Here is a 16,110-nt window from a genome sequence, read left to right on the forward strand (position 1 = left end):
TTGCATAATTTTATGGTCATTTTGCATCTCTCTGTGATTGTGATTTCTTTATGGTTGTTTTGCTTCTTTGTAGTTGTTTTGCATTTTTTGTGGTTCTTTTGCATTTTGCATTCATTTTAAATCTCCTTGTGGTCGTTTTGCATTTTTTGGGGTTGTTTTGCATCTCTTCACAGCTGTTTTGTGTCTCTTTGGGATTGTTTTGCGTCTTTTTGTAGTCATTTGAGTTTTCTTGTGGCTGTTTTGCATGTCTTCACAGCCGTTTTTCTCTCTTTCTAGTCATTTTACATCTCTTTGTGGTTGTTTGACTTTGTGATGTCGTCACTTCATACGGAGGTTCTGATACTAACAAGCCAACTAACAGTACCTATCACCTTCTTACTCTGGTAGAATCAGCTTCCAGGGGAGGGGGCCTGTGCCACCCCTGGCCACCCCTCTGGCCCCGCCTCTGCACCCCTTTCCCAGCAGAAACCACTAAGACGCTGGGAGCTTATGAGTTTCTCCTGTCATTTCTGACAGGCCCTCATTTGCTTTCATTCAGCGTCTCATCACAGCTTCAAAGACGAGTGGATCATCTCCCTCGGGGAGAGTGAGAAGATCAGTGTGCCTTCAAAAAATGACTGGTATCCAAAAATTGTTGACCCAAGGCAATTTTGCTCCTCATAATTGGCTTCTTCACTCTGTCTGTCTTGGGCAATCATTAAAGAGTTATGATGTATTATATTGCCTGGAAAACATCATTAAGTATGTTGTGTAAAAGTGATTCAATAACATATAATTTTCTCTTGATAAACAAAACAGTGTTATTGAGGGGGGTAGTCACGGAGTACACTGAGTGCTTTCTTTCCTACCAAATAACAACTCTGCTGTTGTCTAATCAGTACAGAGACATTGATCCAGCGCTAAATTTTGTTTGGTTCCAGCTGGAGACCCCAAAGGACCAAAGCCTTTCACCAGGAAATGGAATTCTTTGACGATCCAGTGAGGAGGCCACACACACACACACACACACACACACACACACACACACACACACTTTTACTTAATATTCTGTGCTCACATAAATCTCATTCTAACCCTTATACCTCCATCAAGGCTCTAAATTTGTTAAATGTGAATACATAAACATCTGGATCTGGACCAAGAATCTGGATCCAGGTCTGCTTTAAAGTACATATAAGATAGACAATTATGGGATACATGTGCACTTTATGTGTCTGTTTTCATTCAAATAAGAGCACCAATATTAGAATGTAACTCAAGTAAAGCACTTTGTGCAATTTAAAGCTAGCTAAAAATTTGAGATGTACTGATAAAACACACACACACACACACACACACACACACACACACACACACACAGGACCTAAGAAGTAGTTCCTTTGTGGAGGTAACAACTGGACAGAACCCTAACTTTGAACCATGCATGTACATTAAACTATAAAAGTGACAAACAAGGTCTAACCACACATGATCTCTCGGTCAGTCGGAGTGGCGTGATCATGCTCCACACCTGGAGTCTGGATTTCATTTTGTGCCCGTGGTGCTCAGGTGTGGAGGAAAACCAGTAAGCTCATCTCATCCTTTCCTCAGGGCTGAAAGATAAAGGACAGACAGAGAGAACCCTGCGACCTTGAGAGAGAGAGAGAGAGAGAGAGAGAGAGAGAGAGAGAGAGAGAGAGAGAGAGAGAGAGAGAGAGAGAGTGAGAGAGAGAGAAAGAGAGTGAAAGAGAGAAAGAGAGAAAGAGTGAAAGAGAGAGAGAGAGAGAAAGAGAAAGAGAGGTAAATGTGCCTCATGTTCTGTTTGGAAATGGTTTGAAGAGGGCCTTATTTCTCCCTTTCTCTACATCTTCTCTACTCTGAGCAACAGGTTAAAGCTGTGCACATCCAACCAATGCCCTGGGGATGTGTTATGACAACCGAAAATGGTGAACAGCGAGAGCAAGAAGTGGCATGAAATGATCTCAAGGTTTCTGACATGTGGGGGTGGGTGAAAAGGACCTCTGTTGAGAAGTGTCTAGCCTGAAGATACAACCATCAACTCAAGTACCATCAGGCAGCCACGGAAAACTGCCTGGACCGACTTCTGATTGCTGCGTTGAATGAGGTAAACAAATACAGCTAGCACTGGCAATCGGTAGCTTGTAACAGCTCACGGCACTAATTAGGTTAAAGGATGCTTGGATTTGCTTTGCTTGCTCCTGGTCTCATCGATTCTCCCCTCCCAAATTAGTAGTAGACAGCGAGATGATGGGAGGGTTGGAGCAACTTGATTGATATGTGGTTTTGTGAAGGAGCCAGGCAGCACCCCAGGATGATTTTCTTCACACTAAATCACCAATGAACTATTGTGAAATGTTCCCAGCTTGTTCTGGGAAATCCAAGCATGCCACTTTCACACAGTACTCACATCTTCACAAACAAACCTGTCTCCTTCCTCAGACATCCTCTCCACAGTGATCTGTGACTTACTGAAAGTTTGATATCATTAGTTTTGGTGTCTCTGACCGCAGGCAAGAAGGAAGCCTCTGGATGGGCAGGCAGGAATATTCTGACACCTATCTGTGGAAAAGGAGGATAGACTTATTAGACAGAATGAGTGTGAGCTGACAAAAGCTAGCCCCAGGACATGTCTCACAGAGTCTTTCCTGCCACATGTCTACATGTCAACAGATTATGCTATATGCTCTCAGAGTTTGTCTTGGGTTAGGGGAAATGATCTCTGCTACCACACCTGTCCGCTACTGCGTTTAAGAGAATATCAAATATAATGGAAAATATAGCCTGCAGCCTAGATTTCATTTTGGAGGGTTTAGCATCAATTGAATAACCTGAATGAAATGTTGACTTGTCCACAATAGGGTGTTGTGAGCCTGCATGACATTTAGTGCTAACATTTGTGTCCTGTTTCACCTTAGTGATGTATCACAGCATTTAGGATTCAAAACCAAAAAGGACAATTGATAAAGGTAAATACACGATGGGATTTGTATTAGCTTTCCTACCAGTGTGTCTGCTACTGAGTAGGCTCGCTTTTCCAGACCTCCTCCAAAGCGCGCGGAGGAGGAAGCTACTGAGCGGTGTCGACACTAGGTGGTGTTTCTCATAGACAGTAGGTGTTTCTTTAGCATTTTGTACAAGCCAAAGATCGTAAATTAAAAACAAAAACCAAAAAAACAACAAATATCACACACGTGTGATCAAAAGACAGTACTGAATATGGTATTAATGACGGGTAATAATCCTTATAACGTTCCTTACCTCACAAAAATGTCAGATAAATAGCCGCTACCGGAGCAAAATATCTGCAATTACATTTCCAGTGTCCAGAAATCGAGGCAGAGTGAGCACTCTTCATCCCCCCCCCACCCCCCCCTGATTCTCGCTCTCTTTCAGGTGACGCGGCAGAACTTCCGCTTTCCCATTTCCGTACACAAACGCTCTGCTGATGACGTGTACACTCCGCCACCGTTAGCTAGCTAGCTAGCTAGCTTAGCCACCTGTCAGAATAAAGGGGTTATAAATAAAGTAACGCTACAACGCAAGGGGAAACAGCGCTTCAACAAATCACGGAAGATGGAGACGCTTTACCATCAGACAAACAAGTAAGTGTGTTTGTCTTCTGTGGAAACTGTGCATACTCTCAGCTAGCTAACGAGCTTATTTCTGGGGCTATTTAACTTCAGCCGTAGTTAACAGTAGCAAACTAATCTAACAATGGTCGGGTCATTGGTCACTGAAATCTTTACACAGCTGTTCGTTGACGTTCGTAAGTGTTCGTCTGGTTGTATTCTGGCATCATGTGTTGGTTCCCATCCACTAATGTTATGTTTTATTCCGGATAAGGCAAATCCAGGAGGTGCAGTCTCTTATGGGACATCTGGAGAAGACGGATCGTCAGTCAGTACACTGTAAGTATGATTTAAGCTATGTGACGGTGACAATCCGCTCTCCCACTGCTCTGTATGAGTGTTGTTATGGTACTAATTATCAGGGTTGATGCCACCACTTCTAGCCAATTTTCCTCTGAATTGTTTCTCAATTTCTATTCAGTACAGACTCCTTATTATGGCTGCCTCTCTGATATAATGTCAAGAGGGGAGGTGGTGTTTCTCTAGCTGATTGTTTTCTGTGTTTGGTGCCTGCTCAATCAGTTCTGGGCCAGGCTGGTGTCAGCACAGGAAGAAGCAGGGGTGGGTGCAGTGACAGAAGCTGGGAGGGCTTCTTCTAGATAATGGTGGGAGCCAGGCAGTAGAACCCCCCCCCCTCCAAATTATGACATCAACATGTGTTTTAACCCAGAGGAGGATGTAGCTTGCTAAGCCTACATGCTTACTAATGAGAGAGGGTCATTTGGTATGGATCCAAATAGAAAATGTCTTCCTTCCTGTAATTAATTATACCAAATTAATTGTAATTTTTTTGTATTGTCTTTCTTTCTCATTATTCAAGTGTTAGAGAATGAACTGCAGACTAGAATCGACCAGATCTTCAATCATTTAGAACGCCTCGAGATCCTGGCCAGCAAGGAACCACCAAACCGCCGCCAGAATGCCAAATTGTGAGTTTGGAGTGAGTCAATTGATGGTGAACCTAAAGCCCCAGAGTTGGCTGTGGTGAGCCATATGTATCGCATAAAGGCACAGGGCAGAAGATGAGACAAGCAGCCCTGTCCTGCCCTGTGGCGATGTGGCTCTATGAAAACAGTTACTCAGAAGCCCCGTCATCACCAGCATTCCTGCTGCATTGGGCAAAGACTCATTTCTGAGCTGGGTAAACAGGCCTCAGGGGACACAGTACACCCCATCCCACATCACTCCTCTGATCCTAGTCAAGCTCTAGTGGGGTGAAGCTAAGGATAGGGGGAGACTGTGAGAGACTGTTTATTCCAAGCGCATGAGATTTGAGGGGAAAGAATTGTTCTCATTAGCCAGAACAACTACAAATATTTAGAATTACATATTAGATTTGGTTCAATGATGCATCGTCATAAAATATTTCAAGGAGGTGAGCGAGAGAATATTTTGCGTTGTTATAGAGAGAGGTTTTGTCAACTTCATATTAAAGTTGAATCAACAGTTTGACTGTATTCTTTGCTTTCCCTTAGGCGAGTGGACCAGCTTAAGTATGATGTCCAACACCTTCGAACCGCCCTGCAAAATTTCCAGTACCGAAGCTACGCCAGAGAGGCCCAGGAGAGAGAGAGGGAGGAACTAATGAGCCGTACCTTCACGACCAACGTAAGTCTAATATACCTTGTGGGAAGTGAAATGTAAACTGAAAGCAAATACTGTTGCCACCCAGCTTAGGTTGGGCCTAGTGAAGATGGCAATCACTTTATCGGGCATGAATCCAGCATTCAGAGGTCCAAGTCTTCTGATAAAAAGAGGGTTGGTAAAATCGTGATAGTGCTCCGTGAACTTTGACTCTTTTTCTGGTTGAATAATATGGAATAAAAAAATAAATAATTGTTTGTTCTTGTTCAAAAGGACGCAGATACCTCCATCCCCATAGATGAGACCCTACAGTTAAACTCCAACTTGCACAATGCACACAGAGGCATGGATGACCTCCTTGGCAGCGGCAGTAGCATTCTCAATGGTCTGAGAGATCAAAGATCTACGCTAAAGGTGTGTGCATATGATTTAAGATCTAGAAATAAAAAAAATATCCATCTGTAGCAGAGCAGAGGACCTTCAGTTTTTAATAGAGAAAGCAACCAGTATAGTAGGGTAACGGTAAATAAAAAAATAAAAAATGTTCCCTGACCCAGTTTCTGGCGTTCACATTGATCACAATAGTCGTATTGTTAGTGTGCATATGCTCAGCTAGAGGGTGAGTCCTTGTTTCCAGGGAGGAGATGGTCTTCCTGGTTTTGCTTCAGGCTTCCTCTTATCAGGGTGTGTCTGTTGATCAGTACTCATACCCGGTTGTCTAGCCATGAGAAACTTCTGACGGAGTGGCGCGTCAGGGAGGGTGTTGGCACTCAACTACTCCCAAAATCAGACAAATTAGTCTAGATAATTACAATGTGTTCATGTAATGCCTGAATTTTCCCAACCATTTGGTGTATTTATGGCTGTTATAGCCTAGCACATGTGATCATATCTGTTTACATGGCTTTGTTTCGGCTCTGCACAGGGGACCCATAAGAAGATGCTGGATGTGGCCAACATGCTGGGGCTGTCGAACACAGTGATGAGACTGATAGAAAGGCGAGCAACCCAAGATAAGTTCATCATGATTGGAGGCATGCTGTTGACCTGCATCTTCATGTTCCTGGTAATCAGATACCTGGGCTGACCACCATCCATCCACAACGGCCGTTGTGATCAGTCGTGGACCTTTCTGCAGCACATTATCCCTCAGGATGTGAAAAGTGGCAGAATTGAATTTTTAACATCCAATTTAAATATATTTTTAATAAATTGTGCCAATATAGTTTTTTTTTCCACCATTTCAATTATTTTGAGCACCTGCAAAATGGTAAGGTTGAAGACCTTAATTGCATTCAGTATTTTATTCCACCTGAAGCTACAATAGAGCATTGAACTGTATCATAGGTCTGCTGCTTTCCTCAGATGACTACCACAAATCCATAACCTAGTCTTTTTATCAAAACCACTTTATCACTCTTGTGACTACCCAAATGGCTTTTTCAAAAATACTTAAACCGATCTTCATACTCGATTTGCTCTTGCCTCCAGTGAAAAGCTATTTGTTTTGTTCCTGAATCTGTCAGTGTTATTCTGCCTTGTTGGTTCTTAAATAGAAATGTACAATGTTTCATTACATTGCAACTCAATAATACACCCTGAAGAATATTTTGTTTTATGTTTATCATGTACATAACAGCAACATGAATCTGTTCTGAAAGACAATGGAAGCAGCAATTCATTTATCGTTACATTTTTTTTCAATATAAGCTTGGGTCTAGTCTCACTATGTGAGTGATTGAGTTCTATTAATATAATAAAACATGTTTCATTTCCTTTGTATATCTATCAAATGACTGCTGGAATCTGCTATTAACAGGAGCGAAGTATAGTTGAAACTGATGGGTGTTAACTCAGCAATTTTTTTTTTTTACTGCTTTCACAAGTCTATTCAAGGCAACTAGGGCACCATCTAGTGTTGGTTGACTGTTCCCAATGAAGTGATGCTGGTGTTTTCATATTTGACTGCTGAATGGTTATGTTTACGTGTGAATTTCATTAACCCTATAGATTATCGAAAAACACATGAACTCAAGATTTTATTTGCTAAAACAGTAAGTTTTTAAAAAATACAGAGTTGCTACTGTAAAACAGATCAGTCATTTACCATCCCAACCCATCTTAACCCAGCTAATTTAGAAACAAACTTAATAAAACATACATGTGACCATCTTCCATCCATCTTCTCAATCTGCTTTTTCCAATACCAAACCTCTAGAATGTTAATAGGTTAATCTACAGCAGGTTTATTTACAAAATTACACAAAAGCAAAACACAGCCCTTCTTTTGAAGAGCATTTTTGTAAAATAACTTAAAAACAGAAAAATACATTTATTGCAGTATACTACAATCTTATTGTTACATGATGCAAACGCACCATCTTGATGTACAGATTTTCAGTGCAATTTATTCAGGTGCACCCTCACCACAGGGAACATGAGCTTTGCCTCAGAGCATCAGGGATGTTAAAACCCCTACATCACATTTCCCCTCGCTTTGTGACAATGTCATACCGATCTGGACACCATAGCTGTAATTTCATATGGTCATCATTGATGAAATTCTTCACATTACACACTGATATATGTACAAGTTACTGCAATACAAATTATTTGAGAGCAAGGATCCAATAGAGAGCAAGTAGTCATAAGAACATAAACAATATCAGTAAATATGAAGTAGTCTGTCTCTGAAGGTTACATTAGAGTTGAAGCCTTTGCCTACCACATACTCCTCCTCCTAACATGATTCAGCTTATAGCTTCAGTCATTACGCCTCTTTGGCTGCCAACATGAGCAAAAACTGAAAATATTTTTATGTGAAAAAAAAAAAAAAACTCCAGTGGTTTCTCTGACTTATGATTCAAAAACAAATGTGTGGTGTTAATATACCTCAAACTGGAATATAAACCAATGTTTTGAGAAAGTGTCTTAAAATCTACACCCTGTTTTATAAAATTCAGGACTAAACATGAAAAAATAACTTGCATGAGCCAGAAGAAAATATTAATGTTAATTTTATACCCAACACAGGCAGCACCACTTTGTGGCTACACCTTCTGCACTGCAATGGCCAGTAAAAGGAAGTAGTAGTTTATTGACAGCTTCCTGTCTCACTGCCTGCATGTTGCTGCAAAGACTTCATCTTAAAACCCTGAACCAAGCCGGTTAAGTCTTTTTTCAGTGGTTGGGTGCTGTTACTATACTCCTTCAAGAGCCATGGTTAGGTGGGTGCTGGAGGTCCTGCCCTGAGAAGATTGGGTGTAGCAGTGGGTGGAGTTGGAGAGCTGCCGCTGCAGCAGCCTGTGAGGGCCGGGGTGTGAAAAGTGTGGGGTAGAGGGCATGTGGTACATGGTGGAGAGCTAAGGGGGTGTGGTGAAGTGCAGAAGCTGGGATAATATGTATAGGCTGACCAGAGAGGAAGGCTGTATGGTGGGCAGGAATCAGCCCAGCATGTCCTAGTGAGTGTCCCAGAGAATGGCCAAGGGAGTGGCCCAAATGAGACAGGGAGATGGGGGTAAAGTGGTGCTGGGGAATGTGGTGTACCTGGGCCAACTGGGCATGTGCATGGTGTGGGTGGTGGGCATGTGCTGGGTGAATGCCCATGGCTGCAGCAGTGGCAGCATGGTGCTGCAGGATGGCGTGTTGCACTGTGGTGATTGATGTGCCAGAGGCCATGGAAGCCATAGACACAGTGGGCTGCTGGATGTGGATCTGTTGCAAGGTTGGGGGAGGGGGAGCTGGGGCCAAGTTGGCAGCTGCCGCAGCAGCGGCTGCAGCTGCAGCAGCAGATGGAAATGTCTTGACCTGCTTGGCCAAAAGCTGCTGCTGGATGTGCTGCTGTGCAGCCTGTTGCAGCTTGCTGTACTTCTCCATCTCCTCTGGTGTGAATGTAATGGGCTGACTCTCTAAAGGAGCCAGTCCATCCTCCTCTGCCTCCATGCCATCTTCCTCCAGGTTGGGTGGTGGGTAAGCAGGGTAGGCATGCATTGGAGGCTGCTGCATGTCTGGCATGAGGGACTCCATCATGGCATTCTGAGAAGGGTCCTGTCCTGATTCACCTTGGTACTGGGGCATCATCATGGAAGGCTCCTGTTCAAACAATGGCCGGGGTTCTTGGTGCACCTGGGATTCTGTAGTGGGATGCTGCGTCTCCTCTTGCACCACCGTGATCTGTGGGGTCTCCTCGACCTTCTGGACAGGTGGAGCTGGAGGTGGTGGTGGCGGGGGGAACTCCCTTATAGGCTCTACCAGGATAACCTCTGCCTCAGAGCACTTCCCTGCGCCTGATTTCTCACCCTCATTGGGTCTGGTTAGGGGAATCATCGGTTTCTTCCCTGCTTGCAGCTTACCAAAAAGCGGCAGCATGGTTTTGTTTCCAAGGGTCGGGGGTAGTTTGGGACCAAAGTATCCCTGTGGTGGGTCCTTAATCTTATTCCCAGATTTTGTTCCTGTGGCAGAATCATCAGAGCTTTTTTTAGACTGAACCTTCTCCAGCAGCTGGCGTGCAGTAAGGGTGTTTTTCTGTTCCCCTGCATCTCGGGACCCCCCTGGCCTCAGAGACTGGGAGCTGGATGAATGGGTGTTGCGGTTAAGGCCTCGTGATGAAGATGAACGTGGAGACTGGGAGCGGTAGATGCAAGAGCGGTTGAAGTCTCTGCGCTGTGCGTCACTGTCAGCTCGAGCCCTGGGGCCTCGTCGCCGAGGAGAGACTTTAGCGGAACTGGAGGAGCGGCTGGCAGAGCTGTGGCTACGGCTATAGCTGCGCCTCCACGATCTTGCACTGGTGCTGCGGCTCCAGCTACTAGAGCTTCTTGAGCTGCTCCGATGGTGCCGCCGGTGCCTCTTCCTGCGGCTGTAGCTGCGTGAACGCGAGCGGGAGTCTTCTGAGGAGGAAGAGGTGTACTGATGTCTCCTGGATTGTCTTCGTCCTCGGCTTCCCCTACGCTCATACTCAGAGTCTGACGAACGTTTGGAGCGCCTCCGTCTGTGACCCTCTTTGCTGTAGTCGCTGTAGCTGTCTGAGTAGCTGCGGCTACGGTGACTATAGGCGCTGCTGCCTGCTGAGGAGCGCTCAGAACTGCTGGAGTATGAGTGACTACGAGAGGTTTGGCCACGATGGCGCCGACGACTGCTGCCCCGTCTTTCCCCCCGTTTTGAAGAACGGCTGCAGGACCGCCTTGATTCTGCACTATGGTGGCGGCGTTGTTCGCGAGGACTTGACCTGTGATGACGTGAGCGCTGAGTATTAGAGCCCCCTTCTTCTTCACTCTCGCTGCTGGGCGGTCTACCAGGACCAGGACTCTTTTGGGCTGAAGTGGAGCAGGAGGCACTTTGAGGTGCACTGGAGTCAGTCTTTTGTCGCTTGGTGCCACTGTGCTCCTCTGAAGAGTTGACCTTGTCAGTGCCTTTTCCGGCTCCTCCTTCCTCTGCTCCAGACTTGCAAGGTACTTCCTTAGTAGCACGTTTCCTCTTTCCCGGTTCAACTCCTGTATTTCCCGTAGCTCCTGCCGCTCCAGTTGTCAGCTGAACAGAGGAGGCAACGGCTTTATCTTCTGACTTAAGTTTTGCTTTTTCCTTTTCATCACCTGCTGCCTCATCTTGATCTGGAGCCTTGTTTTTGCTCTTCTTCCGTTTGTGTTTTTTCTTCTTTTTGGGTTTGTCTTGCGTTACCCCAGTCTCGCCAGCTGCATCTTCTTCTGCTCCCTTGTCTTTTCCTCTGCGTTTTGAGTGCTTTGCAGACTTCTTATGCTTCTTCTTTTTCTTTTTTTTCTTGGTACTGCCAGTTGCAGGCTTTTGCTCATCACCTTCTGGTTGGCCAAGATCTCCCTTACTTATTGGCTTGTCTTTGTCAGTGCTGGTCCCAGGTTTAGCAGTTATATCTACTTCAGCGGTTGATGCAGCCATCTCTTGCCCCTTGCCATCAGACTCTTGACAAGACTTAGGGGACTTTGCTGCTTTCCCACCACGCACACCTTTGTTGCGGGACAGCTTGAAGTCAAAGTAGAGGGGATTACAGCTATAAGACAAGGAAGGCTGAGCTTTTGTAAATTCGAGGAGCTCAGAGGGCCACTGCAGGGTAGTGCTCTCATCTTTGCTCAGAACTGGAAAGAAGGGACCTGTGGGGATTTTAGGACCCAAGTTGGAATCCACAGTGTCCTGTGTTGTTGTGCTTTCTGCATTTTGCGTAGGGGAGGTGGGAACCATGGCAGCTGTATCTGCTGAGAATGAAGACACATCCTCCGTCTTCATTTTAGGCGATGGAGGAGTTGGCTCTGGGTCAGGGGATAAAGTGACATTATCTTGTCCTTTTTCAGTCTTGTACTCTGTAACGTCGGGCTCTGTCTGTTCAGAATTATCTTCAACCTTCTCCTCCTGCCCCTCTTCCTCGTCTTCTTCTTCTTTGCCCAGACACTGATCAGTGGCCTTCATAAACAGCAAAAACTGAAAGTGAGGCTTTACCCTGCAGTGCGCTGGAGGTATATAGTGGTAGTACTGAGGCTCCTGTCCAGCATACCCTTCCTCTTTTTTCATCATCATCTTCAGTTTGTTGAGAGTAGAGGCTAGAGAGGCTCCGTCGTCTGGCTGCTGCACCTCTTCTGTTGTTGCCACACTAGCGTTTTCTCCTCCTTCACCTCCTCCTTCGCCTCCCTTAGAGCTGTCTGTGCTGCTGCCAGATGTCTCCTCTTGCCCTCCAGCCTTCTCTCCCTCCTGGGTCTCTTCTTCCTCCATAGCTTCCTCTCCATGATCAGCAAACACTGCCGCTGCTGTTTCCAGCTTTACTGGGGCTTTCTTGGCAAAAGAGAAGGACACACTGACTTTGGATGCGCCACTAGGGGTTGGGGATGAGGAGCTGTTCTTCCCCAGAGAGAAGCTGATGGTTGGACCTGGCTTCGGGGAGGCTTCCCCAGTTTTATCTGCCGGAGATCCTTCCATGACACAGTCTGTCAAGGCAGTGTTTTCAGGTGTCATGTCGCCATCATCTGACTTCTCTCCATCCACAGCCACTGTGGTAGTTTTGAACATGGGCCCACTTCCTGGAGTACTGAAACACAAAAGCATGATAAAGAGTTGTGGGTTAACTGTGCCCACTGAAGAAATACCAGACCCAAATTGCAGTGACAGGATAGTCACATGCATGTTGTTTGTTTAATCATCACAATGGGCCAGACAAGGTCTCAGTATTGTTCAGTATCAGGATTCAATTTTATAAACTAAAAAATTGTAATTCAAGGAATTATTATAGTATAGAGTATTTGACATGTCTTCATTTTGAGAAAAATGTCCTCCAGACAAGTCTGAAGTTTGAATTCTATATTTTGGCCTAGTATTGTTAAAATAAAATAATTAATTTTTAAAAAATTTTTATTTTTATTTTACATTTATATTTTTGTTTTAATCTGTGGTGTGTTTGGCATTAACAGGTTGCACAATGGTCCTTCAAAACACAACAGACATGCAATTGTGCTACCACTACAGATATATTTTGAAATCCAGCCAGCAGAGGGCACTCCAGGAATAAATTCTTACCGGTCCTGTTGTTTCCTCTGCTCAGCCAGCTCATGCAATCGGCGCAGCATCTTTTCTTGCTTCTTTCCACCTTTCCGGGAACGGGATGACACATTACGAGCAAACTCTCTCTGCTTCAGCTCTTTAAGCCTCTGCATTACGCAAAGACAAGACATTGACAAGACAGGGAGAAACAAAGCACATCAGGATCTCTTCTCCTACAGGAAAAAAGACAAGACACTTTTTGACAGAAAAAAAAAGATCTCCATTAGAAGAAGAAGTACCTGCTTGTGAGCGTGGTCATAAGAGTTAATGTGGTTGTCAAATTCCTGGTGTTTGGTGTACTGTTTGTCACATAGCTCACAATAGAAATTGGCTCTCAGGTCTTCCAGAGCCTTTGCAATGGCTTTCTCCTTTTCCACCTGGTCCTATTGTTGATGGGAAATACAGGAAGGAATGAGTGAATGTTTTTTTACTGTAGTATCTAGAGTACTTGGTCCCCTTTTTTGTTCCACTTTTAGATGTACTACAGCAGTCCCACTTATATGTTATAGAACCAACACTAATTATCAGAATGACACAAGACTGAAGGGCCCTTACCTTGTATTTTTGCCGCAGTTCTTCTGTGTCCTCCTTCTCCACTTCGAGCACTCTTCTCTTCTCTGTGGCGTCCTCTGCATAGTCCAGCTAAAGGTACAGACACAGCAGTTACAGCACTCGCAAAATACTCCTGAATCAACGGGAGCAGCCCAAATTCATCTTATATGCCGTTCATACATTTTTATTACACGTTGTGGACAAGCGGTTATGCTGTTGGCACATATGGCCTACAGAGGCTATGATTGATCTGTGTTGCTTGTGTTTTCTCCTACACGTTTCTGATGCTGACAGATTGTTAAGGTCCAACTGAAATCCAAATGAGTCATCCCTTTTTCAGGTGGATCTTTGTGACAAACCATTTAGCTTGGACTGTGACAGGATCATGGTCATGCTATGTCACTGTGTACTGTGGGATTGAGACTTCAGTGTTAAGGCACCTAACCCATCATGAATCTTTCTCCACTGACCGCTTTACATTTGGCACCCATTTACTGTATTTATTTAGGTGAGTGCTCTTCTGGCATCCACCACACTCAGCGTTGTCTAGTTGTGAAGCATGATTGATAACTTCAGAGAATTGTTTTCGCTGCCTAACAGTCCAATGCTGCGGAGCTTTACATGCCTCCAGCTCAAACTTCACACTGTGCTTGGTACTCTGCGGCTCATGTATGGGATTTTCTGCCATGGAAAAGGATTTGAAGAACCCAATGATTCTTCCAGAGACTGTTTGGAAGTCAGCACTGAGCTCTTAATGACCACTGGTTGCATTACCACGTTCTTTATTTCATACACCTCTCAGCAATGGTTGCAGTAATCTAAGGTTAAAGATTACGGTGGTGAGAGCTCAACCAAGAACTGGTCTTGTCAATATCAAAACAAGTTCAGAGCAGATATGTCATTGAGGATTCTATCATTTCCTCATTAAAAACAACATATAAACAAATTATGGGGATAAAATAAACAGCATCTTACCTCCATCTCCATCCGTCCCATCCCCATGACATCATATTTGAGGATGATGGGCACAGGGTCGGTGCGTCCTGAGGGAAAAGAGACAGAGAGAGGACTAGGTGAGTTTTTGAGATTAAGATGGAGGGCCAGCTCGGAGACAGCCTGCTTTTAGAGCATAGGGTGCTGGGGTTAGAGAATTTTGCCTTAAAGTGCAAAGAGACCAGAAAGCTACAGTGAACCAAACATCAGCCATTCTCACAGCTTACTGCAGCCACCAAGTATATAGTATTTAACTTTCCTTACATTTGACCTAGCTGCTGATTTGCATTTTAAATGAGTCAAATTAGCTGCAATCATTGTTTTGAATGAAGTCAGGGCAACAGGGTTGTTCAGCAATATGTCTTACTAGAAAGATAAAGCTCACTACAAACAAGACTGTCAGCCTTAAGCCAATCTTTCCAGTGTAGTTGTGCAACCCACCACCCCTCCTCCACCCGCTCATGCTGCAGTCCTGTTAAACCAGATTGCCAAGTTTATCAAGGACGCTACAGCTTGAGGGACTGTTTGGCGTTGGTGTGTGTGTGTGTGTGTGAGAGAGAGAAGGGAGTTGCAACAGGTCTGCGCAGCTGCTGCCGATGCTTACTGTGCGCCACTGCGACATCCTCCATGAGAACAAAGCCTTCCAATATTATCTAAGGCCTATTGCATAATCTCTTTCTGAACTGTTTGCAGGCAGGTTGACCCTTGCAAGCCCCTTCTACTGTACTAAAGTCCAAATGTGTTCCCCTGTCACAGGCCCCCTTTCTCATCATGATTATTTCTTTCCTCTGCCTACTTAAGCTACGTTATGAAAGCTGTGAAAAGAGCTAGATCGGAAGGAAATGAACTGTAGAAAAATAAACAAACCAAAGACAACCAAAAAACAGAATGAAACATTAAAGATATAAAATATATAAAAATCAAAACTACTTTGGAGATTGACACAGAATTGCTTAATCCACTTATAATCAGCCAAACAAAGCAGAGAGAAAGAGAGTAAAATTAAAAAAGGACACAAGCACTGAACTACAGCAGAGTGACGTCACAGGCCAGGTATCGCCATGGTGACAGTGCAAGGGATGGGGATACTTACCTGGTAAAACATGGGTATGGGGAAGAAGGAAGGGGAGGACAGACAGACAGACAGACAGGGGAATCTCAAAACAAAAGGCATAAAAAGAATTTGGACTAGTTCTGCTGCTCCTGTTGCCAGCCAGATACAATAATCGATCTTACTGATAGTGATTATCAATTCAGTTTGGTTTCAGTTTTTTTCCTCCCACACATTCAAGTTAGTTTTTTGCATTAATCAATTTACTATGTATACCATTGGGCATATGGAATATCTACAAGCATTGGGCTTGCAAATGTACAATGAAAGTTGAATTGCTGTGATGCCTGCGCAAAGTAAGGCCCGTTAAAATTAAGGGTTTTCTCTATTACATAGAAAAACCAGAAGGCCAATACCATACGTTTCCCACTGGCTAATACTTTGAGCCAAAAAGAGCCCAAAGACAAGATGTATAATGTACTAAATACTACTGCATTGAACTATGAATTTATTACTTTAAATGGAGCTATTTCCTGGCACATTCTTACTTTCCTGGACAGAGGTAGGAAGGTAGGAACATTATTTAATGTTAATATCTGTGCTTTCCTTGAATAATTTAGTCATCACAGCCCAATGACATATTAATTCTGAAATCATAGATGCATGAGCATTGTAACATATAATGGCCTGCCTGGACTCTCAGTCCCACTGCAGTGTCTGGGTGGGTGTTTAGCTGAAAACGTTACT

The 16,110-nt window shown here is 44.2% G+C and overlaps 2 protein-coding genes and 1 long non-coding RNA gene across 17 annotated transcripts in view; 1 reads left to right on the plus strand and 2 right to left on the minus strand.

Annotated features, from left to right (window-relative positions):
- Positions 1-3,367, minus strand: part of LOC116059482 — a 7,749-nt gene extending 4,382 nt beyond the window's left edge. For both annotated transcript variants that reach the window (XR_004107316.2, XR_004107315.2), the window contains exons 1-2: positions 3,259-3,367; positions 2,470-2,559 (exon numbers count right to left, since the gene is read on the minus strand). This is a non-coding gene — a long non-coding RNA (uncharacterized LOC116059482). The remainder of the gene's footprint in view (positions 1-2,469; positions 2,560-3,258) is intronic.
- Positions 3,368-3,383: 16 nt separating this feature from the next.
- On the plus strand, positions 3,384-8,023 carry gosr2 (golgi SNAP receptor complex member 2). The gene is made up of 6 exons (XM_031312577.2): positions 3,384-3,602; positions 3,844-3,908; positions 4,450-4,558; positions 5,105-5,237; positions 5,487-5,627; positions 6,139-8,023. Exons 1-6 carry the CDS (start codon positions 3,574-3,576, stop codon positions 6,298-6,300), a joined length of 639 nt encoding a protein of 212 aa, XP_031168437.1. The 5' UTR covers positions 3,384-3,573; the 3' UTR covers positions 6,301-8,023.
- gpatch8 (G patch domain containing 8) overlaps positions 7,240-16,110 on the minus strand; it is a 28,333-nt gene continuing 19,462 nt past the window's right edge. For all 14 annotated transcript variants that reach the window (XM_031312576.2, XM_035996865.1, XM_035996869.1 and 11 more), the window contains 5 exons: positions 14,295-14,362; positions 13,323-13,409; positions 13,007-13,150; positions 12,744-12,874; positions 7,240-12,258 (listed from right to left, as the gene is read on the minus strand). In XM_031312576.2, the coding sequence (XP_031168436.2) occupies positions 8,424-12,258; positions 12,744-12,874; positions 13,007-13,150; positions 13,323-13,409; positions 14,295-14,362 (4,265 nt within the window). In that variant the 3' untranslated portion in view covers positions 7,240-8,423. The remainder of the gene's footprint in view (positions 12,259-12,743; positions 12,875-13,006; positions 13,151-13,322; positions 13,410-14,294; positions 14,363-16,110) is intronic.

This window comes from Sander lucioperca, chromosome 21 (genome assembly GCF_008315115.2).
Source record: "Sander lucioperca isolate FBNREF2018 chromosome 21, SLUC_FBN_1.2, whole genome shotgun sequence".
In the NCBI taxonomy this organism is placed as follows: Eukaryota; Metazoa; Chordata; class Actinopteri; order Perciformes; family Percidae; genus Sander; species Sander lucioperca.

Coding starts and splice junctions, on each gene's coding strand:
- gosr2 (XM_031312577.2), top strand. CDS start 3,574: ATGGAGACGCTTTACCATCAGACAAACAA. Junction 3,603..3,843: donor CTTTACCATCAGACAAACAA/GTAAGTGTGTTT, acceptor ATTCCGGATAAG/GCAAATCCAGGAGGTGCAGT. Junction 4,559..5,104: donor CGCCGCCAGAATGCCAAATT/GTGAGTTTGGAG, acceptor GCTTTCCCTTAG/GCGAGTGGACCAGCTTAAGT.